The following is a 23,848-nucleotide window of genomic DNA, read 5'->3' on the forward strand; positions in this document are numbered from 1 at the left end:
CAGGTAAGGCATACTTTGGTCAAAAGAGAAGGAAAGCTATTCAGTGAAATAAGGAGTGACTGATTTAACCAAACCCATACTGAGAATAAACCCTATCAGAGGAACGAATCAGAGCTGAAGCTAAAACCAGCCTCCACCTGGCAGCCTTTCCTGTAATACAGTATGAATCAGAACTTGCATCTGCCAGAGTTTGCACTGGAGTTCTCAACAGACTCGGCTATTACACCTCCTGGAGGTGCAACTGCGTGTGACACCAGGAGAATTTGATGCTGACTGAGCACAAGGTTTTCTGACTCGGGAGAGGCAGATTCTTGCCACAGAAGGCTTATTCCAGGAATCTGAGAGAGAAGCATATAAATGGAGCTTTGCAATGTTTCTGGAAATGCATGGCATTTGTTATGGCAAGTTGTGCTGGACTCAGGTACCCAGGGCACTTGAGGCTGGAAGCAAAAGGAAGTTACAGCCGGGTGGCAGCTGCTTGGATGAGAATTTCCTCATGGGATAAAGTGGTTGGAAGGGTTTTCCCTCTCAACCTTCACACCAAACTCGTGGAAAGAGCGGGTGGGGTAAGACCAAGGCCCTGTGTGAGAGAGAAACACATCACAGTGGCTTACACTGGAGGCAACCTATGTAATTCTGATCCATCCTTTCTAAGGGACCTGCACCATCTTAGGAGGGCTCTACACCATTTCTATAAATTCAGACCTACAGCCTCATTTACATCAGGGTGCTCCTTAAGGGCTGAGAGCCAGGGAACCCAGATGAATCAGTGATAGCTCTCTGATTTAGCACTGCCCTGCAATGTTGAGCCTGGGAGGGCACAAACAGTTAATCTCAAAAGCAGCCTGGCAGGAATAGGGTTTGGGAACCGATTCACCAAATTTACACAGTGGTGTTTAAACTGAGCAGGACATTAGCTGATACTCAGTGGGCAAACTTAATGGCCAACATCACTCCATCAGCCTTTTCCCATGAAAAACCTGCACCCTAGGTGCTACCAAGTGCTAATTTGTTAAGAAAGCCTTAATTGAGTGACAGTTAATTATTGACAGATTTGAACTACTTTATCTCTCAATCAAAACCTGGCTCTGGACCAGGCAGCAAGCAATTTACAGCCACAAAGGTAAATCTGGCCACGTGCAAGCTTATGCTGAAGCCTTATGGTTCTCCCTCCCCCACCCTAAATTTCATCTAAAATTTCTCTCTGAAGGAGCCGATGATCCCCTGGTGATCACCAGCCCACGTCAAGGTGGTTACCCTGCTTAACCCCTCTTGGCACAGAGTGGGAATTACCAAAGGGACATCCATCTGGAGCTGCCTGAGATAAGAGGTGTCCAGTGTTAATAAACAGGCTTCCTCTACACCTCAGCAGGGCCTTCCTTTTCTAAACAGCTTTCCTTTAATGTTGTAAAATGTTTTTTTCCATTTACTCAACGATCATGCCTTTGCCGGTGGGGGAGGACCAAGGGAAAGAGTGAAGGGTGGGAGGGGAGAGGAGGAGAGAGAAGAGAAGAGAGAGAAGAGAAGAGAAGAGAAGAGAAGAGAAGAGAAGAGAAGAGAAGAGAAGAGAAGAGAAGAGAAGAGAAGAGAAGAGAAGAGAAGAGAAGAGAAGAGAAGAGAAGAGAAGAGAAGAGAAGAGAAGAAAAGAAAAGAAAAGAAAAGAAAAGAAAAGAAAAGAAAAGAAAAGAAAAGAAAAGAAAAGAAAAGAAAAGAAAAGAAAAGAAACAAAGAAAGATGAGGAAGAAAGAAATAACATTTAAAAGGCAAAAGGAAGAAAAAAAGATAAAAAATACAAAAGAATGTAAGAGTGAAAGAAGGAGGGAGATGGAAGGAAATTTAATATATTACAGAAGCAGTAGTAGTAACCATAGCAGTATCACAGTCATTCACTGCAATATGTCTAAACATTCATAAATGTTTTATGCATCCTAAAATGCCATGTACAAGGGATATGGCATCCCACTGAGGTTAATGAATGAATGAGTTGCCCTTGAAGGTTAATTTGCACAAACAAAAGGTCAAGGGACATCTTCAAAACAAAATATTGATTAAAGCAAGTTAAATGTTTTGACTTGAAGGAGACATGAAGGATTAAAAAGCAAAATAAAGCAGTATGGATAAGAAAGGAACAGGAAAGAAAAAAACATCACCCCCAGACACAAAGGAAATGGTAGAAAACATATCTGAATCAGCTAGTCATCTGCTAACAAGCTGTAAAGATTTCCAATGACAAGTTGTCACATTAGTTTAGTGAAACTGAAGCAGCACTTATCCCTTTTCCTGTGCTTAATCTCTCAGCGAGCTGCACAGAAACATGCTACCATGTTTAATAGGATTAGTTTAGTTCACTTTCTCCTCTCAGGAGGTTGTGACTTTTTTTTTTCTTTTTTTTAAATTATTTTATTTTTGAACAATTCTATTTCCTTCAATACTGGGTCCTTGAATTGAATTTCACTCTGCTGAATCACCTAGGTTGTATTAATTCTTCAGGTTAAAGACATTTTCTTCCAAAGGTTTCCCTTTTGAAATGAGAAGCCAGGCAAAGGAAAGCAAGGAAAGGCTCTCAATTCAGCAATTACACACATCAGGCACATGGCTGTCTTTCTCACACAGACTGATGATGCTTTGTTGATATCAGTATAGTTATTTTTAATTCACATCAGCAGAAGAGCAGAATCAGGCCTTTGTGGTTGTGGGGTGTTCTTTTTATGTCCAAGAGTACTTACTTGTACATTTCCCACCCCTGAAAAAAAAAAAAAAAAAGAGAAAATAAAAAAGAAAATAAAAAAGAAAATAAAAAAGAAGACCTGATATGTATTCGTAGCCCTGTTCCCTCATTTAGTTGGAACAGACACAGCAAGGAAAATGATCAAAGAAAAGGCAGTTTCAACAATATACCCCTGTCACTTCCAATTTTGTTGTCAGACTCCGAAGGGAAAGAGGAATCACCCATGGTCATGGACACACTGCAAAAGTTTTCCCAAGTTTTTTGCATTTGGTTGTTGCTTTTAGTTCCCCTTAAAGAAAAAAAAAAAAAAAAAGGAACACAAGCACAGAAAGCCATCAGTTTGCTGCAGAACTTTTCAGAGGCACCAAAATTTGGAGGATTTTTTTTTGAAACACAAAATTGATAAGCCTCCTATCTGGAGGAAAAGTAGTATTTTTACCTGAAGTTTGTGAAACACAGCAAGCATGAAGCAGAGCAGAAGAGAACACACAAATCTGAACACTTCCAGGCTTTGCATTCAAACTTTGTGACCATTAATTCCTTTTTGTTTGGATTCAAAACACCCATAATTTAGAAAATAAACAGTGTAACTACTCCATAATCTAGAAAAGGCCAAGAAGAGGACTGGTGTCTACCTTGTACACTATTAATTAGTAGGAAAAAGACCTGGACTTCTACGGGAGTTCACAGACAGACTGGAATCTAGGACAGGTCACTAGCAGGGACCACAGTTGCAGGTATTTGGGAGGCTGGGGGCAGTGAGGTACAAAAACAGCCACACAACCACACACACCAGCCAGAGGCTGCCCTGCCATTGCCCAAGCCACCAGGCCCCAAAGAAGACACCAGGGATGGCTTTGCTCGCTACACATCCTGAACATGAGCTGCTGGCATGGACTCCTTCCGAGGGATAACATTCTTGAGGGGAAAAAGCTTTGCCTCCAACTCTAAAATTTGGGTGGTGGGTGGGGGATTACTTTTAATGCTGAGCTTTGAATCATCAGCTTGCATTCCCTAAGAGGCTGGCTGCCTATCCTCCGGGATTAAGAGGGTCTGGAGCACTCACTGCCCGAGATGGCAGGGGAATGAGAAGTGTGAATTTCATTCCAGTTGCACTTACTGGCGTGGCAGATCGCAGGGCCCGTGTGTTTAGACTTGGAAACGCTGCAAGACACGGGGCTGCAGGAAGGTAACCTGCAAGCAGCTACGGAAAGCAGGCAGCAGGGCTGGAGGATAGGTGGAAGCCTGCGCACAAGCCTGGGGCAGGACTGGCTGCCACTGGCTGCCACTGCTCTGCCATGTGACCCTGGGGACATCGCTTCACTCCCAGAGCCTCAGTTTCTCTTCTGGGTAAATTAACAGTGGTTGAAGTTAAGGTGAGCCCCGGCGGTGAGAAGCACAGTGTCAGAGGCAGCTATTTACTTATTTATTTGCATTTGTACGGTTCGGCTTCTTCTTTACGAGTATCTCGGTGTCCTTTATAACAAAAACCAAACAAACAAAAGAAAAGGGGGAAGAAAAAAAAAAAAAAAAAGGAAAGCGTTCAAGAGAGACATTCCCCCTCCAAATTTAGCCTATCTCCCCCTGCGTCCAGGCACACTTCTTGTCTCGCAGCCCCTGCAGCACTTACAGCTACACCGTGAGGCTGAGCGTGTCCCCCGGGCCAGCCGAGCCCCGAAAGAGCAGGCGGGGACCTGTCCCAGGCCGGCCGTGCCGCCTCTCCGCGCCCGCGGAGCGCAGCGCAGCCCCGGCCGCTCCCCGGCGGCGAAGGGCCCGGTGCCCCTGTTTCGAAAGGTGTCACGTTAAACTAACTCTCGGCAAAGTCGTCCCGGCGCTTTCGCGGGCCTGGAGGGCTCCACGGGCACCGGGCACCGTTGCGGGGCCGCCCAGCGCTTGGACAGCGGGAGCAAAGCGGCAGCGGCGCAGCGTCCCGGGATGCGCCCCGTTACACCGGGGACTCGTGGTCACTCACGGCACGGCCGCGGAAGGCGGCACGGCACAGCAGGGCTTTGCGAGGGTCCCGGACGAGGAGCGGCTCTCTCAGTGCCGGGGGCCGGGGAGCGGCGGGTTCCGGCAGCCGGACCCCCAGCCGGCTGCCGCCTTGCGAGCCCCGACGGGCCGGGCGCCGCCGCCGCCGCCGAAGGTCTCGCCTCGCACGGGCATCGGGCTCTAGGGCGAGTGCTGCCGGCCGCATCTCCTCGCTATCGCGACACCGGCAGGGACATGTAATTTTTTAAACTCGGAGCAGCTCCGGCAGTGGCTTCTGCCGGTTCCGAGTGATTCCTTAGTGATCGGTTGCGGGCGGCTTGCCGCGTCGCTCACGCACCCGCGTTAGTGACCCCGCTCCCCGCCGCGGAGGCAGCGCGGAGCCGGCCCCCGGCCCGAGGCGGCGGCCAGCCGGGCCCGGCGGCGGGCAGAGAGGAGCCGCCGCTGGGCACACGCCTTTCGCCCCCGCGGGCAGGGCAGGGCTGGCCCCTGAGGGCGGGTTTGCTGCCCGGGCCGGCTCCCAAACTTTTGGCACGGAGGGCAGCCCTCTCGGCACAGCCTGCTGTCCGCACCCAGGGGCCCGGCGCCGCGGCTCCCCTCTAGTGGGACGGATCCTCGCAGTGGAAGCGGGACTAGCGGAGCAGCTGTCCGGCTCAGCGGCGGCACCAGCAGCCGGGCGAGCAGGGGGCGAGGTGCGGCCCGGCCCCTCGCCGCTGGCACAGAGCGGCAGCGCAAGTTTCCGTGCGCCTGCCCCGGCTGCCCTCGGCCCTTCGGGGCTCTCCCCTCCACTCGGGACTCCCTCTCCCGCCGCCCCGAGGGGCGGGCGCGGGCGGACGGGTCCGGCGAGGGAGCGCCGTCCTTACCTGTCGCCGAGCGCCCTGCAGCGCTCCGCTGCCGCCCGGGCCTCCGCAGGACGTTATTCCCTCTCCCTGGTGTATCCCCCGCTGTCCGCAAGCCTGAGGCTGTTTCCCCTCGTTCAGCCTCGCGTCCCCGCCGGCAGCGGCCGGGAAAATCTCCTCAGCAGCTGGGGCAGGGGTGCGGATGCTCCCTGTCCCGAGCCGGGGAAAGCCGCGGTCAGGCGGGACAGAGCGCGCCCGACAGGTTTCGGTCCGGATAGCAGCCCAGACCTGCCGCCATCCACTTTTGTAGGTTTCTTTAATCTTTTTTTTTTTTTTTTTTTCCCCCTACTAGGAGCCGGCCGGGAGCGGGATGGGATAGGGTTAAGTTGACCTAAACTCGGGTCGTGCTGCGCAGGGGCCCGGGGCCGGCAGCACCGAAGACCCGTGTGTCAGTACCACCGGTTGTTCCACGCGCCGCAACCTGATGCTCGATTTCATGTTTATTTCCTGCCTCCCACGTGGAAAATGCCCTCGCGGCTGCTGCTGACAGCCCCGCGACGCGCGGCGGAGCCGGTGCCACTGAGCGGGGCGAGGGGCGGCGTGCGGCGGGCTGGGCGGCCGCGGCACCGCGTCTCCTAAAGTTTGTGACCCGCGTGGGGCGACAGCGCCCGCAAACGCGGGTTTGCTCCACCGCCCGATGCTTTACGCGTGAAAGAGGCGCACCCTGGGGCTCCGACACTGCTCTGCGGAAACCTTCTCGCGTGGAAAACTTTACCGCATGGGGCACCGCAGAGCAGCCCCCGCCCACGCGGGGGTGACTCTCCTAAAGTTTGTCAGCCACCCCTCTCCACACGGGCCGGCTGTTGTCCGCCCCTTGCCGGTGCGCGGCAGAGGTGAGGGGGGCGCCCCGTCGGGCCGCTTCTGCCGGCGCTCCCGCCCCGCGTCCGTCCGTCCGTCCGTCCGTCCGTCCGTCCGTCCCCGCCGCAGGTGCGCGGCCGCCGCCACCTTCCCGCGGGGGCGGGGCGGGGCGACCCTCACCCCCCCCGCGCTCCCCTCTCCTCTCTCCCCGCTCCTGCCAAGTTCTCCCCGTCCCCCCCGTCCGTCCCAAGGAGCCTCCCGATTGGGCGCCGGGCCGGGCCCACGTCACTCCGAGTGTGACGTCTAGTCTTCCTGTTTCCTTCAGCTGTGTCTTAAAGTAAATCTTGTGGCGGTGCGGAGCGCTGCTCGGCTCGGCCAGCCCAGCCCAGCCCAGCCCAGCCCTGCCCCGCGCCGCTCCCGCCGCCCCCGCTCCGCGCCCGCCGCTCGGCTCCGCTCGGCGCCCGCAGCCCCGCGGCCGCTGCCCGCCCGCACTCCCGCCCGCAGCCGCGCGATTATCATATTCATCAGCGGCGGGGCTGCCGGCTGCGCGCGCGTGTCCGCGTGTGCGTGTGCGGGGCGCGTGTGCTGTGTGTGCATGTGCGTGTGCGTGTCGCCCTTTCTCTCGTTCCACCGCCAAAAAAAAAAAGCGAGGCTCAGTTTCGTCGCCTTTGCACCGAGTAAGTACCCGCTCCCCCTCCGCGCCCCCTCCGTCACTCCCCGCTTTCTCGGCCTTTTCAGGTCTTTCGGGGTTTTTTTTTTTTAATTTGGTTTGGTTTTTTTTAAAAAGAAAAAAAAAAAATATTTTTTTTTTTTTTAACCCCTAAATTCGCACTTGTTTGGGCTGCTCTAAATGGTCCGGGGGGGAGGGGGGCGGTGATGAAATCCCCAGCAAAATATTGATCACCGTTATCAAACCTGTGCTTCTTTTTCCAGGGGGCAAAATTGCAGTGACTTTATTAGCTGAGTAGTTTTAATTCCCCGGTAGATAAAGCGGTAAGGATTTGTGAGCGGTAAGGAGCCCGATGGAGCGCTCACCGTAGCCTGCCCAGGGCTGAAGAGTAAGTGACCTGCTCGTTGTTAGGTGATCCTCCCCCCTCATCCCCTTCGCTCTCTCGCTGCCACCTTTTGTGGACCGCTCGTTATTTTATTCCGTGGGTTGGAGGGCAGTTTTGCGGGGACGGAAAACGCAGCGAGTATTTGGCTCCTCGTTGTTGTTCCGAGCTTCTCTCTCCCCCCGTCCCCGCCGAAGTTCCCCATCCCCGCTTTAAACTCCTGCTCCGCTCCTCCGAGCCTCCTCTTTGTCCTGTTTATTATAGCTGCCTTGCTTTTTGTCTCTTCCAATTTGCCTGTCATTTGCATGTCGCTACTTCTCCTTTTTAACCCAAGCCTGGAAGGACAGGGACTTTTCATTCTTACTCTTCTTGCCCTTGCAATTACTTTTTCATTTCCAAGCGTGGGACGAGCCGCGAATCGTGGAAATGTATAGAAAATGGGATTTGAGTGGTAGGTAGCGAGCACATGAGAAGAGATCAAATGCAAGTCGCGGGATAAGAGCCTTGATCTGGGAAAAGATTAGGATTATTGGTACTTTCTGTTTGTTTGGTTGTTGTTTGTTGATTTTTATTTTTTTTTTTCCTCCGGGGGGGGGGATTTAATTCTTTCTTAGCCGTTGATGGAGATCTTTCTTGGCTTTTTCGATTTTCTGTTTAGCGGCTGAGTGACCCGGCTCACTTTGCCATGTGTTTGCAGGGAGTTGAAGCGCAGGAGGGAGCGGTGTTGGGGGGCGTGGGGCCTGCGGGGAGGGGGCGCTCAGGGCAGCGCTGGGGGGGGCGCGGCCCGGGCTGGGGGGGCGCCGAGATCGCGGGGCCCGACAGGAGCGGGCGGCCCGACGGGCTCCCGGGCCACGGCTCCCCGGCACCGGGCACTCCGCGGGGGCGGAGCGGGGCCGCCCCGGGGCCCGCGGCTCTTTGCGGAGAGGGAGAAAGTTGCGGGGACCCCCTTCGGTGGCTGCGCGGTGTCTGCTGGGGCCGGGCAGGGCCGCGGGGCCGGGGCAGGTGCGTGGAGCCGCTCGCAGGGCGGCGGGGCAGGTGCGCGCCGGGCGGGGCGGCTGCGGAGCGGGACGAGGGGGGTCCCGGCCGCCGCCACCGCCTCCCTGTGCCGGGAGAGCCGGCACGGCGGCGTCAGCGGCGGGAAGCCGTGCGGGATCGGTGACCGCGGGCCGTGCGGGGGGCGCGGCAGAGGCGGGATGGAGCTCCCCGAGGGGCCAGAGTCGCGTCCGTATGGCCGTGCCCCGGCCGCGGAAGAGCAGGTACGCGGGATATTAACTTAGTATCTTTGACGAAGTAGGGGATTTCAGTCAGGGCTGACAAGGGACACGGCCGCAGACTAGAGGTGCCCTTGAATGTCGGGCACAAGTTGCCGGGAAGAGCTTTGGAAAGCCGCTAGTTTCCCACGGGTCCCGAGCGCTCAGCAGACCCCGTGGTGTTTCTGGCTGCATGGCGAGTGTCACCCCAAACCCATCATCCGGGTCTGGGGACGGGTGGGGAGCACGTGGAACGCATCCACGCATCCGTGGCCATAGCTTGGTGGCAGAAGGTGCTGTGTTGTTGAGCGCGGGACACAGAAACACGTTCGTGTCACCGTGAGGTGTAAAAGCTCAGATTATTTGTCACTTCCATTGCCTGTAGAGGTTTGGCAATATGCAGGATGAGTTACACGGCGGCAGTTTCCTCAGCCGTAGATTTGCGGGTGGTACATACCCTTTAATGTCTTCTTCTCGCAGTTTTTCTCGGACTTGCCATCAATCGCATAAAGTTTACGACCACTGCAGCTCATTTTGCGTTTATTTTATCTGCTTTTTGTCCAGAGCTTACCTTTAGCAGCGTTATCACATACTGTGAAATGTGTATTAATACTCAAGGGTAGACAAAGTATCAACATTTCAGGAGTTGAGCTGTGATGAAAAGTACAATATATATACTTTTCACTAACAGCTCCCTATTAAATTATTCTGTAAGGTATCCTGCCTTTGCTGAATGGCACTGTCAGTATACACAGTTAACTTCCCTGCCAGCTGAACTCTGAGGCCTCTCAGTTTATATAACTTATCTCTTTTATGATTGCCTGATAAATTGAGACGTTCATAAGAATGGACACATTTTCAAATTGAAAAAGTTTAATTTGATTCAGGGCAGAATTGCAAATACTGCAATTTGTAGTCTCTAAATAGTGATTTATTCTGACTCAAAGTGTAGCCTAACTGCTAAATTAAGTCACTTAAGAATTGTGATTTAGTGACATTGCGTAGCATGGAAAAATTAGTATATTGGAAAACTTGGGCTGAATTCATAGTAGGAATCGTGAGAACCTTTCAGTATTGTCTCTACGCAGAGGCCACGTGAGTTATTTTCTTCTTGATCAGTGAAATAACAAGGACCAAACTGGCTTGAGAGGAGGGAAATGTTTTCAGTTTTCTACTTTGAGCAGCTTCGTTTCTTTCTCTCATTCAAAAGATCTGTTTCCTCAAGCCGTGCCGGGCACGGCTGCATGATGGAGGGCCCTGCATCTCCCCAATTTAAAGGCCTGAACTAATGAGATGCCGAATCACTCCTGTTACTGAGATCAGTAGTTGATGGGAATTGCGGATGTTTGGCATTCATAGGAATTGCTGAATACCTTGCTCTATTGGGCCCTGGGTATCACCAGGTTCATAAAACAAGGGTTGCTTTTTTGTTTAAGGCTAAAGAGCACGCAGTATAATTTTGAAGTAAATCAGGCACTGATTTTTGCTGCTGCTGCTGCTTCTTATGGAGAAATCCTATTAAAGTAGTTTCTTACTCCTCAAATAGTTCCTCATCCTTTCTGCCCTGTTTCAAATTCCTTGATAGACGTCTCGGCTAAGGGATTTGGATAACTTTTTCTCCCAAGAAAGCTTTTGTTAGAACTGTACAAAAAGGTAGTACTTTCTCCCAAGAAAACTTGTGTCAGAGCTGTACAAAGAGGTAGCGCTTTCTCATTAGTGGCTGATGTGATTTTAGCACTGAACAGATAAAGTGAGCAGATGTCATCTGTTCTTCGAATTTTAGCTGTGGTTTTGTGCATGAAATGCTGTTGACTAGAATAATTTTCATCCTGTGCTTCCTGGCTGATTCTGGCAAAGCATACCCTATGTAGTGCGTTAGAGTGAAAGATGCAAATATTTCTGTTAGCAGAAGCATGTTAAATTTCTTGCGTGGTATTGGCATAATGAGCTGACATGAAGCAGGCAGACACTGGACCAGCGAAAGTAGTCGGCTTGTGAAAAGATGGGAACAATTTCAGCTGTATAAACTGATATCTCCTTGAATTCACCCAGGAATATCCATCAAGTTTAGCACTTTTCTGCTGTGTATTTAATGGCTGTTTAGGTTAGGCTAGGGTTCTTCAAAGGGGCTGATGAGGGCGAGTTTGAATTTACATCTCCTTTGCATCTTATAGGTGTTTGAATTAATCTAGGAGAAAATGATCAGCGTCTTTCTAGATCAAGATGAGTTAACAAAATTGATTACAAAAAATTGATTTATTCATAGTGAGTATGGTTAAATACCTGACATCACACTCATTTCGACAGATCATTCTTGCCAAAGGTTTGGTAACAGTAACTCTTGGAGACTTAGAAATTAATCTGTTTCCATTTTAAATGTCAATGCATATCAAGTGGGTATGAAATAAACCCATGGCTGTAGCTGCTGTGCTGTTAAGAGGTTATTCATAGCTACATTGTAAACATATCTCCTTAAACAAAAGATTTGAAAGGAAATTTGTAAATAAAATACTACTGCTATGTTTATGGATCGACACAGAAAGTGTTGAGGCCCTTTGTACGATTTTTAATTCCATCAGCATGGAAAATGTTTGGTTTCTGAGGAAGCCACGTTGTGCGAGTTGAAGCTTGAGATGTGGCCGGCGAATTTAACATAAACTACACTTGGCATGCGAGGAGTATCAAAAGCGATGCGTAAACTGAATTTAACCTTCCCAAATTCAAAACTCTGTAATTCGGAAAGAAATGGTGCTTCTGGAGATTTCTACGTAGATCTTTGACAACCAAAGCCTATCTTGCCAGTTCTCCAGTTTTTCTGGAGAGCTGTTCAGAGACTTTAGATGTGTAAAACATAGTTTCGAGACAATGTGCAGCCAAAGTACTGGTGACTGTGTAAAGGACACACACTTCCTAATTATTTCTCCCCCTCCCCAAGATTTCCTTATTTATTCAGTTCTAATCTAATCAGTCTTGAATTCTGCCTGTCGTGGCTGGGATTTTGCATCCCGCTCTACATGCCATTCCACTCCCCTTGAGGTGCAAATTGGTTTTGGTCCTCTGAGAATGAAATATTAACTGGCCATTCAATACCCATTCTGTTTTGTCAGGCTAAAGTAGAACTATTTCTCATATTTAAGCTGAAAGGCACGTAAGCCTTAAAGCTGGCAGCCTGTAGGCTCAGGATAACACCAGGGCAAATGGGAGATGTTGCTTAATACCCAGGTTAAGTGTACGATAACTCCGATGCTTTCAGCTTCCATCGAGGGAAGGAGGGGATGTTGCTCCGGAGCACCTCCTGCCACATGTTTGCAGTGGCAGAAATGGGCTGTGGATCAGCGGCTGGTGCAGGGGCTCGGGGAGGGAAATGGACACTGGGGAGGAAGGATGCATGGCAATGACCTTCCAACCTGGCGCAGGACAGCCTATTTCCTGAGCTGCTGACTCAAGGGTACAGCAAGCCCTCCCCATGTGTGTCCTTGGTTGGGATTGGGCAAGAGAGAGGGAAACACTCTGGTCAGGCACCTCGAATTTTCTAGGCAACGTGCAAAACTTGTAACCTGACATGAGGTTTTTGGTGTTAGTCTGGGAACGTGTTGCTGGCTCTCAATCAAGCATAGCTTGACTACAGAAAAGGAAGGAAGAGCGTGAAGGTTTTCGGTGTTGGTGGGTTTTGTTTGTGGTTTGCTTTCTTTTCCTGTTGGCAAGGACTATCTTTATGGTGGATGCCTTCGGAATATCTTAGGTGAAATAAGCAGGAGTTCTTTCAGTTGTCTTTCAATTAGTTTAGATCACTTTCAAATGAACACCACTGGCCTGAAAGGTCAAACTCGGCCCTGGCTTATTCTGTGCCAGTGTCACCTTTATAAAAGCCCTGGTGGTGGTCACCCCTTTCCACCCACTGAGGACTTGGCCAGTTCTTTACAAAAACAACCGTTCTGATATACCTCAAGTTTTTATTTTTTTCAGTGATGTCTAATTGCAAGGCCTGATTCTCCTCTTGAAAAACTCCATTTGCATCAGTTGGGATAAAGCAGGAGACAGTCTTTTGCATGCTGCCAAGCAGGGCCTGACCCTACCCCTGACACATAACAGGATTTTGGTATCCCTGGATTTCAGGGGCGTTGCTTGCAGGGTGGGATGCTCCTTGGTGTGCAGATGGCAGAATTGGGCCCCTGCAACAGAAATCATTGTTATTGTATTATTATCATCATGAGGTATCCAAACTTAACTCGCTTAATGCACTTTTTGATAAGAAAAGATCTCTGAAGACAGTGACCTGCTAACAGCATCAAGCTTTGGATTTCGCATCTGAATTCATGATATCTCTTGGTTTTAATATATTTTTTATAATTCTTTGCTCTCCTGTATGCAAAGAACCAGTAATGTAAACCAACATCATGTCCCTTGCATAACTCTCTCTGACACCAAATCTCTGAAAATTCTTTCAGTACATCCAAAATACATGAGCAAAGGCTGCAAAATAAACATAATATTTCTAAGTATTTAATGCTTTTTTTTTCGCTTTTCTTTTTTTTTTTTTTTTTTTTTTATCCTGGTTGCGAACTAAGCATTGACTACTGTCTTGATTTTACAGATTATTTCATGCTGAAATTATGCCTATTTGCATGGATAGTCATTCTTTAAAACTAGCCACAGATGCAGTCCTAGGGAGCACGTAGATGTTTTTACAGGTGAACCGAAAGAGATGGGAGCAATTCCAAAAAGTCTGCATGCTGCCTTTGGCAATATACCCTGTTATTGTGAAGACTGTGCTCTGTTAAGCAAATGTAAAGTTTAATATTAGATAAGCGTTGCATGAAAAATATTTTAATTTTCCTCGGCGTTAAAATTTAAGAAACAGGAAACAGTGTCTAATGCTTTATGTGCAATGTGAGTTTAGCATCACTGGTTAATAAGTCACAAATTATGTCAAGAGCCTTTTACAAAATGCAAGGAAGTGTGTTATCTTTTTATGCTGTGTTCCTGGGAAACAATGAGAGTTCATATAAAGAGAAGGTATCTTCCTTTCTCACGCAGCTGATTGATGTTATTTCTTTCATCTTTCCATATTTTTTCTCATCTATTCTGCATGTCACAGGAAATAAGATTCTGTGTATTCAAAATGCTACATGTAAGAAGGGCTTCACTGGGCATTTGAGATATTGTTCTTGGAGATTTTTCTAAAGCACAGAGATGTGACACCGAACATGCCTCATTTCTGCTATGCAAAAAATTTAACATCATGTATTTTAGTGTATGAAATACAGGATCTTCAGCCTTTGGTAGCGGGGCTTGCTTGGAGAATGTAAGTTGTGAAAAGGGAAGGAATGTATGGGGAATTCAAAACACTGTTGTGGCTCATCAGTGGTACGTACGAGCCTGTGCTAACGAACTACATTTTGGCCTTTACTTGATCACATCTCTGTAAACAGTATAATACTGATCATAAAATATTTTAATGCATTTTTGCTTTGCTGAATAAATGTTTCCCTAATGATTGAAGAGAAGGCTTTTTTTTCCCCCACTGTAAGCCTGAATGCATCTATGATTTCTTTGCCTTTCACATACACATATACCATCCTCCCTACAATTATTTGAAAGTTTTTTTTGTAGCCTTCGGAGGTTTATTTACCAGTTTTACCTCTCTTTAAAAAGCAAAACTACAACTGCATTTTTTACATTGCAATTGATTTTTTTTAATCCAAATTCTATACAATTTCTCATTTTAACAATAAATCTTAAATAAGGAATACTTTCATCTTCTTTTGTAACATGTATCTCAATGCCCTAAATTTAATCAATTGGTTGTCAGAGGCTGTGTTCTTCTAATCTACTCTTTCTTCTGAAGATAAACAGTATCATTTTAGGCATTTGTGCAAGAGAATCATATTACTGGTGCTTAAGCAGTTTTTGCTTTTTTAAATCTTAATCCATCTTAAACCAGTGGAGCAGAAATATTTAAAAATGTTTCATTTCAAGCAGAGTGCATAATAAATTGCAATAATTGTAATGTGCCATAAATCCCAGAGCCTATGCATTTTGCATTTTATTCAGGATTGAGGTCAGGAAATTTGGAGAAATTTAAAGAAAATGATTCATCAGTCCTTTTGTTCTGTTGGCCAGGGTCCCAGGATTCTTGAGCTGAGCCCAGCTGACAAGCTTTTGAAGATGGCACAATAACAGTCCAGTGATGCCTGACCATGACAGCACAGCCCTCTTAAGCAGGCAAACCAAGAGAAGAAGAGTTGACATTGGAGTGAAAAGGACGGTAGGGACAGCATCTGCATTTTTTGCAAAGGCAAGAGCAACGTTTTTTAGTGCCATGAATCCCCAAGGTTCAGAGCAGGATGTCGAGTATTCAGTAGTGCAGCATGCAGATGGGGAAAAGTCAAATGTACTCCGCAAGCTGCTGAAGAGGGCGAACTCATATGAAGATGCCATGATGCCTTTTCCAGGAGCAACCATAATTTCCCAGCTGTTGAAAAATAACATGAACAAAAATGGTGGCACGGAGCCCAGTTTCCAAGCCAGCGGTCTCTCTAGTACAGGCTCAGAAGTACATCAGGAGGATGTATGCAGCAACTCTTCAAGAGACAGCCCCCAGGAGTGTCTTTCCCCTTTTGGCAGACCAACTATGAGCCAGTTTGATGTGGATCGGTTATGCGACGAGCACCTGAGAGCTAAACGCGCCCGGGTTGAGAATATAATTCGAGGTATGAGCCATTCCCCCAGTGTGGCATTAAGGGGCAATGAAAATGAAAGAGAAATAGCTCCGCAGTCCGTCAGTCCCCGAGAAAGTTACAGAGAAAACAAACGCAAGCAAAAGCTGCCACAACAGCAGCAGCAGAGTTTCCAGCAGCTGGTTTCGGCGAGGAAAGAGCAGAAGCGAGAGGAGCGCAGACAGCTGAAGCAGCAGCTGGAGGACATGCAGAAGCAGCTGCGCCAGCTGCAGGAGAAGTTCTACCAGATCTACGACAGCACCGACTCCGAAAATGATGAAGATGGCAACCTGTCTGAAGACAGCATGCGCTCCGAAACCATGGACGCAAGAGCTGGCGACTCTGTCGGCCGGTCGGACAACGAGATGTGCGAGCTGGACCCGGGGCAGTTCATCGACCGGGCGCGGGCCCTCATCCGGGAGCAGGAGGTAGCGGAGAACAAGCCAAAAAGAGAAGGTCCTAAGGAGAAGGAGCAAGGGCCAAACGCCTTCCACCCCGAAGGCAAACACTTGGCTGAGACCCTCAAGCAGGAGCTGAACACTGCCATGTCACAAGTTGTGGACACAGTGGTCAAAGTTTTCTCATCCAAGCCCTCTCGCCAGCTTCCTCAGGTCTTCCCGCCCCTCCAGATCCCGCAGGCAAGGTTCGCCGTCAACGGGGAGAACCACAACTTTCACACAGCCAACCAGCGCCTGCAGTGCTTTGGGGACGTCATCATTCCCAACCCCCTCGACACCTTCGGCAGCGTCCCCATGCCTGGCGCCACTGACCAAACCGAGGCGCTGCCCCTCGTCGTCCGCAAAAACTCCTCTGACCAATCTGCCTCGGCCCCGCCGGCCGGTGGCCACCACACCTCCCTGCACCAGTCCCCGCTCTCGGCCACCGCCGGCTTCTCCACCTCCTCCTTCCGCCACCCGTTCCCGCTGCCCCTCATGGCCTACCCCTTCCAGAGCCCCCTGGGCGCCCCATCGGCCTCCTTCCCAGGGAAAGAGCGCGCCTCCCCCGAATCTCTCGACCTGACCCGGGAGACCACCAGCCTGAGGACCAAGATGTCATCACACCATATGAACCACCACCCCTGCTCGCCGGCCCACCCCCCCAGCGCCGCCGAGGGCCTCTCCTTGTCCCTCATTAAGTCCGAGTGTGGCGACCTGCAAGACATGTCCGAAATCTCGCCCTACTCGGGAAGTGCAATATCCTTTGCAAAAGATGAGTGATATTTGGCAGTGGCTGGTGGGAGAGGACGAGGGGCCATGCCGGTGCCAGGGGGGCTTCCCCCAGGTGCTGCAGGAGTGGGGTGCTCATGGGGTGCTGGGGGGTGGCTTGGTGAGGCCAAATAAAACATGTGGTGTTGACTGACAGCACTCTTTCAGCAATGGTGTTCACCTAAAAAAGCCACTGGCCCTCCCCCAGAATTTAGTCTGCCTCGTGGGGTCAGGAAGGCAGCCAAACCCATGACCTGAGTGCCAGTGGATTTCCCTGGGCTGTCAGATCTTTCCTCAGGCAGGGAGGTGACTGAGGGAGCATTGCCCTCGGCCAAAAACCATTCCAGCTACGGCCAGGCCACCTCTTTTCCCTCCCCTGCCAGGCCAATGCACAATCCATGTTAATGGTGTCGTGGCTGGGGCTCGCAGAGGGCCGTGGTCTGGTCGTCTGTGAGAGTTCAACTCTCAAGTGCGTAAGGGAAACGAAGCACAAAAGACACAGGTACTGATATATTCAGGCTGCATCAAGTTCTTTCCCCCACCCAGAGGTCTGTTCCTCAGCCCTTGTGCAGCTGCCTGCTATGCATGATTAACCTCTGTTCAGCCATACACAGAAATCTTTTGTCCTAACATACACAAAGCAAATTATTTTGGAAAGCTAGAGAGAACAATTAAATATAAAACTTCAGCTGTACTAAATTTACAGGACACTTCCCCTGCTTAAAAAAAAAAAAAAAAAAAAAAAAGATAATAAAATCTCTCATTTTAGCTCAATAGCAGGCTTTAGTTAGGGCAACACATCCATCTCTGCTTTTATTTAGGTATATCCAGACATAGTAATTTTTTTTTCCCCTGGAAACTAATACTAGGTTTTTTTGGTTGTTTTTTCTTTTTTTTCTCTTTTAGCAGTAATGCCTCCCAGTCCTTCCATCTTTCTTCATAACGTGCTTTTTGGTCAAAAGGTTTTTCTTCCAGGTACAGTTGTATTGAAAGCAAATAAAATACCACATCTACCCCATGCTAAAATTTGAGGATTTTGCATGAAGAGTAGATAATTTTTCCCAGCTCCAAGACCCCGGCAAAAGGCAACAGCATAGGCACCGAGCCTTAGATGCATCTAATCTCACTCCTAAAATGATGAAAGTAATTGCAACAGAATAGCTCTGCCTTGCTCTGGGTAACAGTAGCAATGGTGAGGAACTTGTCCCCTTTGGAGAGGCATGCTGTGGAGGCAGATGCCCCAGGCTGTGCTTCTTCACTGGGTATCTTCTAGGTGATTGGTAACTCTGGTGGTTTTAGAATCATTTAACCACATCTTCTATAGACTTGTTAAATCCTCATGAGAGTGCTGTCAGGGCTCTAGACCTGCTGGTTATCTGGATTTCCTGCCCCTCCCATGGTAGAAGGCACCACTGGGACAAGGCAGGTGCTGCATCTCTAAAGCCCATTACCACCACTCTTTGAACCGACTTGGGTCTAGTCTGAGTCAGGATTTGTGCTGTTTAACCTGTGTGAATAGTCCCATTTGTGTAGGGGAAAGTGTTTTGTGTTGGAAAGCACGTTCTTTAGGTGCTGGTGTTTTTGAGAACCAACTGGTAGTGGATGTGGTGATTGAGGTACCTCTCCCCCAGAAAATGATCTTGTTAAGCATCGGTAGGGGGGATATCTCCTCACTGTCTACACTGTAAGGCAAAAGAGAGGAGGCAATCTAGATGAAGCATCACTCAGAGGTGGTGCCAATTACTTGGGGAGTTCCAAATCAAAGATCTCTTCTGCATATTTGAATGCAAGTGCAGTGCTTGGAAAGCAGACCTGAGGTCAACAGGAGAGGCAGCTGACTCAGGCCAGGGCAATTAATTTCTACCAAACTGTACAGTGGCATACTAATTGTTTTTGTATAAAAGTACTTCTCCCATCCTGGGATAGCAGTGAGGAGGGGCAAAACATACCAAGAGTGTGAGCTAGGAGTAGTTCTAGGGCTGCACTTGATCCTCGCCACCCGTGGAGCATCTCTCCCCCACCCCTCCCACTTCTCCCCCTTTCTCCTGCTTGTTCTCACTGGTGCTCGTGCATGGAGCTTGTTGCTTCTGCTGAAACAGGGGTGCAAGAGTCCCCTGCTGCTCCAAGGGATAGCCAGGGGAAATGCCTGGAGCTACAGTAATCCCTTTTCTTTTTCACTGTCCTGCTTCTTTCCCTGCCGTCGGGAAATCACTCTGACTTTCCCACCTAGGCACTAGTGCACACTGCAGTTTGTTCTGGGTTTAGATACGGACCAGATTTATTTAATAACGCTTCTACACGTGTACCGTGCTATACAGGTCAGCTGTAGGGATGGATGTTTTTTTTCTAGCAGCAGTTCATGTGTCCAGGTAGCTTACAATTTTCTAGGGAAAGGTCTTGTGTGGAAAGGTGTTAGGGAGGTTGGTTTGTTTCTGATCAATTCTGTCGTGGCACTTTTATTTTACATGGTTGAACGTGCACGTATAGGGAATAAATTTCTTGAAAGAAGCAGATCTTTCTTCCCTGCAGAAAGTAACATCTGTTTTCCTGGACAATGCAGCCAGGATGAGAACATAAGACCAGCAGATACAGCCAAGTTCAGGTTTTAGTAGTAAGTTAAACACTAAACTAGCCTGGGTTCTGTTTTCTTGCATTTTTTTTTTTTCTTTAACCAATGGCTGTAAAATGTAACTGATTATTCTTCGCTGAATTGCAGAAGGAAATGGTTAATGTTTGTGTATGTTGCTAAACAAGATAAGATGCACCTGCAGTCTGAATCCCCATCTTGGTCATGAATGCAGTCTGTATCTTTGCAAACTAATCTGTTTAATCAAATATTAAGTTTTATTCAAATTCAAAAAGAAACAGACAGTGAATTGTTTTTCTGCATGATCTTTCTTTGTCATGCATCCTCTTTGCATCTCAAGAAAAATAGCCTTGTTCAGTCACAAAACATTTGCATAGATCAAAATTGAAGCACAACAGCAGTTTGTGTGCTGTTAAGACATCTGCAAAGGTGAAGAAGTTTAGCATGTTCCTCCTGGCAGGAGGGCTTAGAAACATTAGTGCAACTTACTACAATTTTATTTATTTTTAAACAAAATTCCAATCCAACTGGAATAAGTTTCAAAGTCCCAATATGCAAAAGCTGTAATTAGTGAATTACAACATTTTGAAATGAGGAGTTATTACATCTGCCTAGAATTAAACTAATTAAACTTAAAAAAAAAAATGAGAGATTGTACAGCAAGCTGGATAACTCCGTGTTGTTGATAAAACCTGGGCGATGAACAAATGCTTTGCAGCCAGCACTTCTTTGGAGAGACTTGAAGATTGCTCTGAGATGCAGTTATTTGGAGCTTTGCTGATTAAAAGTACCTGAAGTATAATTTTAGGAGCAGCTTGTCTTTATGGCTGCAGATTTTTTTTTTTTACCTGATACAGCCTATTCTTACCATTTTTCCTTCAGCTCAAGGCATGCGTGGGCTAGAAAAGCCTGTTAGAGCATTTGTGGGGGCTCAGGCTGAGAGTAACAGGAGTGAAAGATCATCTCTGCTGAAAAATATTTTTGCAAAAGAGGAGCATTACCTGGGAGGAGGGTTGAAGTGCAAATGAATCAAATGCTGTGCAGTGCCACCCCTGTGCCTCTCCTGTTAAAACACGCGAGAGCGTGTGTGTGTTTTGTCCCCATATGTTTTGTTCCCAGTCTTTCACTTCCTATTTCTTAGGGCTTTGTCGTTTTTCTGCTGCTGCTGCTGTGTTAGGTGAGGCAACGTTGTACTGTGTAAATCCACAACGCTGAGACTCTCAGGTTGTTTGAACACTGCTTTAGGTTCAGCTGCAGTACACTGTTCCTCTGATCTTTTATGTTCCTGAGCAGATGTCTTTCATTAATTTATGGATTTATCATCTTTTCTTTCTCTCCTTTTTTTTTCCTTTCCTTTTTTTTTTTTTTTTTTTTTTTTTTTTACACCTGGCAGCTGGCTCAAGTTTCAGCAGTTATTGTCTATTTTGCATTACCCATAGAATTGAATGTCATCTGTCTTCACAAAGCTATAGCTAAGAGAATTGAGGCAAGCCACACGAGCTGCTGGGACAGAGCTTGTTTGCGTTCCATTCGGCACCCCTCCTCCCTTTACCTCCTTAATATTTATTTGTGCTCGTTTTCTTTCCTGGCCTTGAATGGGGCTTAGCTCGTGTTCGGTACAGCTGTATGTTTACTGAATCTATTTCATCATGAGTCATTGTGCGTGTGTAAGTATCCTGGAAACAGCTAGTGCTTTCTTGGAAGAACAGTTGCTTTTCAGCCCAGGCACTTAAAAAGGAAATTAAGCAATTGGTCAGTTCAGTTGTTTTGTTTTGTTTTTTTTTTCTGAAATAGCAATGGGTTATCTAATTCTTAGCTCTTAAGTCTGTCATTAACTATTTTTTGCTAGATTATTAGTGATCATATCTTTTATCACAGTAAAGCGTTAACCTTAGGATCAAGATATACAGATTTGTTGCATATTTGATATTGCTTTAAGGCTGCCAAGTGCTTAAGAACAAGTATAATTTTAATAAAAAATGGATTTCTGGGAATTTGAGTCTCAGAGCATCTTTTAATACATGTTTCATTCAATATCAATATCCTCTGGCATTAGAGCAGAAAATATTTAAAAATCCTAAATGCAGAAGGAATCCAAATGCTTAGACAACTGTCTAATATGCTTAAATCCAGCAAATATGAGAGGGGTTTTTTTTAAGTTTAAGTCCATCCTTGAGCTTGCACTGAAAGAGAATATACACCAAACCCGATGTTAGTATGTTGTCGGCGTCAGAGGGAATTGCAAATTAAGGAGACTCGGGATTACTTTTTTTTTCTCCTACTGGAGTTCCCCTTTGGACCCCCACTTTCCTGAAAGGATCGCATAACAAAATGGATTTCTGGCATAGAAGTTTTGATTTGTCTAAAACTCTTATCACTAAGCAATAGGTGACAGCTTGCTACTATTATTTCACTTACGTATTTTGACAGATGGCACTGCAGAGTGTAATGCTCTTTTAGACTTCTCTATCAGTCTAATGGAGGTAACTGGAGGTTCTTTCAACTCTTCTCTTGGCACAAGAAGTATGTCAGTCATAAATTATCTTCTTTGTAATCATTAAGCATCTAAAACAAAATGCAAGTTCAGCTGAGCCATTTTCCATGTACTTCCAGATAATAAGAGGTTTTTAAACTAATATTGTCAATGCCTTTTTTTTTTTAAATGCTACATTTTTTCTAATCTAAAAATGAACATTGTAACTGAAATAAAGGGAGAGGGTTTCAGCAGATTTCAGGAATTAGAGAAAAAGGAATTTTGCTGAAAAAGCCTAGCTAATCATCAGTAGGCTGCTGATAAAAATTAGTCTGGGTTTCCCATCTCTAGGCCTGGAGTGGGATGTGGTTCTGTGCTGATGTGCACCCGGCTGTAAGTCAGAAGAGCCACCTTGGCTGCAGTGCATCTGTCAACTTCGTTGACCTCCCCGCCCGTAAGGTGTGAACCGAGTGAAATTTTCAACAATTGTGTTTAGGAGAAACAGTCCTTAGAGAAGCTTCTGGGAAGAACCCTTAATTGACCTTGTGGGGGCCACATTGATTTTCTCCACGTGCATCTTCATTTCTGATAAATTATAAAGCCATTAATTTGCTGAGGAAATGGCAGGGCCAGCCTGCGGCGCAGATGTGACCAGAGCCGTCCTAGCACGCAGTTCACAAAAGGGAGCCAAGAAGCTGGGAGAAAAATCAGCAAGCTGAGATTGTTATGGTTAGCTTCACATTCCCTTGGGAACTCTTTTAGTTGCTTCTGTTTACAGATCTAAAAGGTAATGATGTTTCCAGGATAAATAGGCTGCCTTATAGGGTAAGTGGCCATTTATTGATCTGCTAGCCCACATGTATTGATTGGTTAGCCCTAAATACAGCTCTGTTCTCCAAGGAGTTAACTGTGTAAATCAGGAGGCGACAAGTTTGTGGCAGAGGGATTCAGTGGCCAAGGGGCTCTGCCTGATACAAATTTCACTTTGATTTGCAGGGCAGTCACAGGAGCAAAGCAACAGCAGGACTAGAGAGAGCTACCCAAGATGTTAAAATTTATTAACATAAATGGAACAGGTGAAATGTGCTGCCGGTGTAGAACTGCTTGAAATCATGAAGTGCCTCTGATTGTCTTACTTGCATTGGTTTTATTGTGTTCAAGCAGCACAACACCGAGAGGAAAAGAAACTTTAGCTGGCATTGGCAAAGGAGAAAAAAGCTCCCGATAAGTTTTCTGTGGCACATGCTTCCTGCATTTGTTTCCGTAGCAACAAGTGAACGTACATATGGTACACAATCGGTAAACTTGCAAGGTCCCTGAGACCCAGCACCTAAACTGATAAGAGTTTAAGTTACATGGCTTCTCATCCCATGTTTGCCTGTTTTACAGAAAATTACAGCGCAGCAGTTGAAATGCTAATACTTTCTCCTGTAGTCTGGGGAACCGTAGAGTATTTTACGGGGAGCTTTGCTAGCTCTGTACATTCAGAAACAGCTTTCTCAAGAAAAGAATTTTCCTTTACTAATTCAATCCTACATGCAGGAAGGCTTGTCACCGAATCACTTGAAAAAGGCCAAGCTCATGTTCTTTTACACCCGGTACCCAAGTTCCAATATGCTGAAAACTTACTTCTCAGATGTAAAGGTAAGAAAATCTCCTCCCCTGCCTCTTTCTCCTTACTGCATGCTGTATTTTCTCACAAAATGATATTATCATGTTAGAGATTAATAATATTTCTGGGTGAATAAAGGTTACATCCTGACCTTAGTCTGTTGTTCTTCCTCTTGAGGTGTACCCTGCCTGTGCCTGGATGAGGAAAGGGAAAGTTTCTAAATCTAATTTAAAAAAAAAAAAAAAAAAAATCGAAATTTTAGAGCAAAGTAAGGATCATTATTACAGTAAATTAAAGTATCTTTATTATATATCCTATTTAAAAAGGAGATTTTTGTGGTGGTAGAAATGTACTTCCAAGAACATTTTGGAGCAGTTCTCAAGTGCTCCCTCATTGTTTCATTTCGGTTGGTTTCCTCATATTTGTGCTTACATAAGCAGAGTGTAGAATCCCTTTCTTTCCGTCAAAAAGAAATAGTACATTGAAATTCTCCATGCAGAAGCTGCTTAAAAACAAAAGTGATGATTGTCTCTTATTTA

At 47.2% G+C, this 23,848-nt stretch overlaps 1 protein-coding gene across 6 annotated transcripts in view; it reads left to right on the forward strand.

Moving 5' to 3' along the window:
• The first annotated feature begins 6,707 nt into the window (after positions 1-6,707).
• The window catches only part of PROX1 (prospero homeobox 1), a 45,840-nt gene continuing 28,699 nt past the window's right edge, over positions 6,708-23,848 (forward strand). For 2 of the 6 annotated variants that reach the window (XM_086878646.1, XM_086878650.1), the window contains exons 1-4: positions 6,708-7,088; positions 7,345-7,469; positions 14,837-16,625; positions 23,234-23,341. In XM_086878646.1, the coding sequence (XP_086734772.1) occupies positions 14,904-16,625; positions 23,234-23,341 (1,830 nt within the window). In that variant the 5' untranslated portion in view covers positions 6,708-7,088; positions 7,345-7,469; positions 14,837-14,903. The remainder of the gene's footprint in view (positions 7,089-7,344; positions 7,470-14,836; positions 16,626-23,233; positions 23,342-23,848) is intronic. The other 4 variants (XM_086878649.1, XM_086878652.1, XM_086878648.1 and 1 more) reach the window with 3 other exon arrangements.

This window comes from Cyanistes caeruleus, chromosome 2 (genome assembly GCF_971803275.1).
Source record: "Cyanistes caeruleus chromosome 2, bCyaCae1.hap1.1, whole genome shotgun sequence".
In the NCBI taxonomy this organism is placed as follows: Eukaryota; Metazoa; Chordata; class Aves; order Passeriformes; family Paridae; genus Cyanistes; species Cyanistes caeruleus.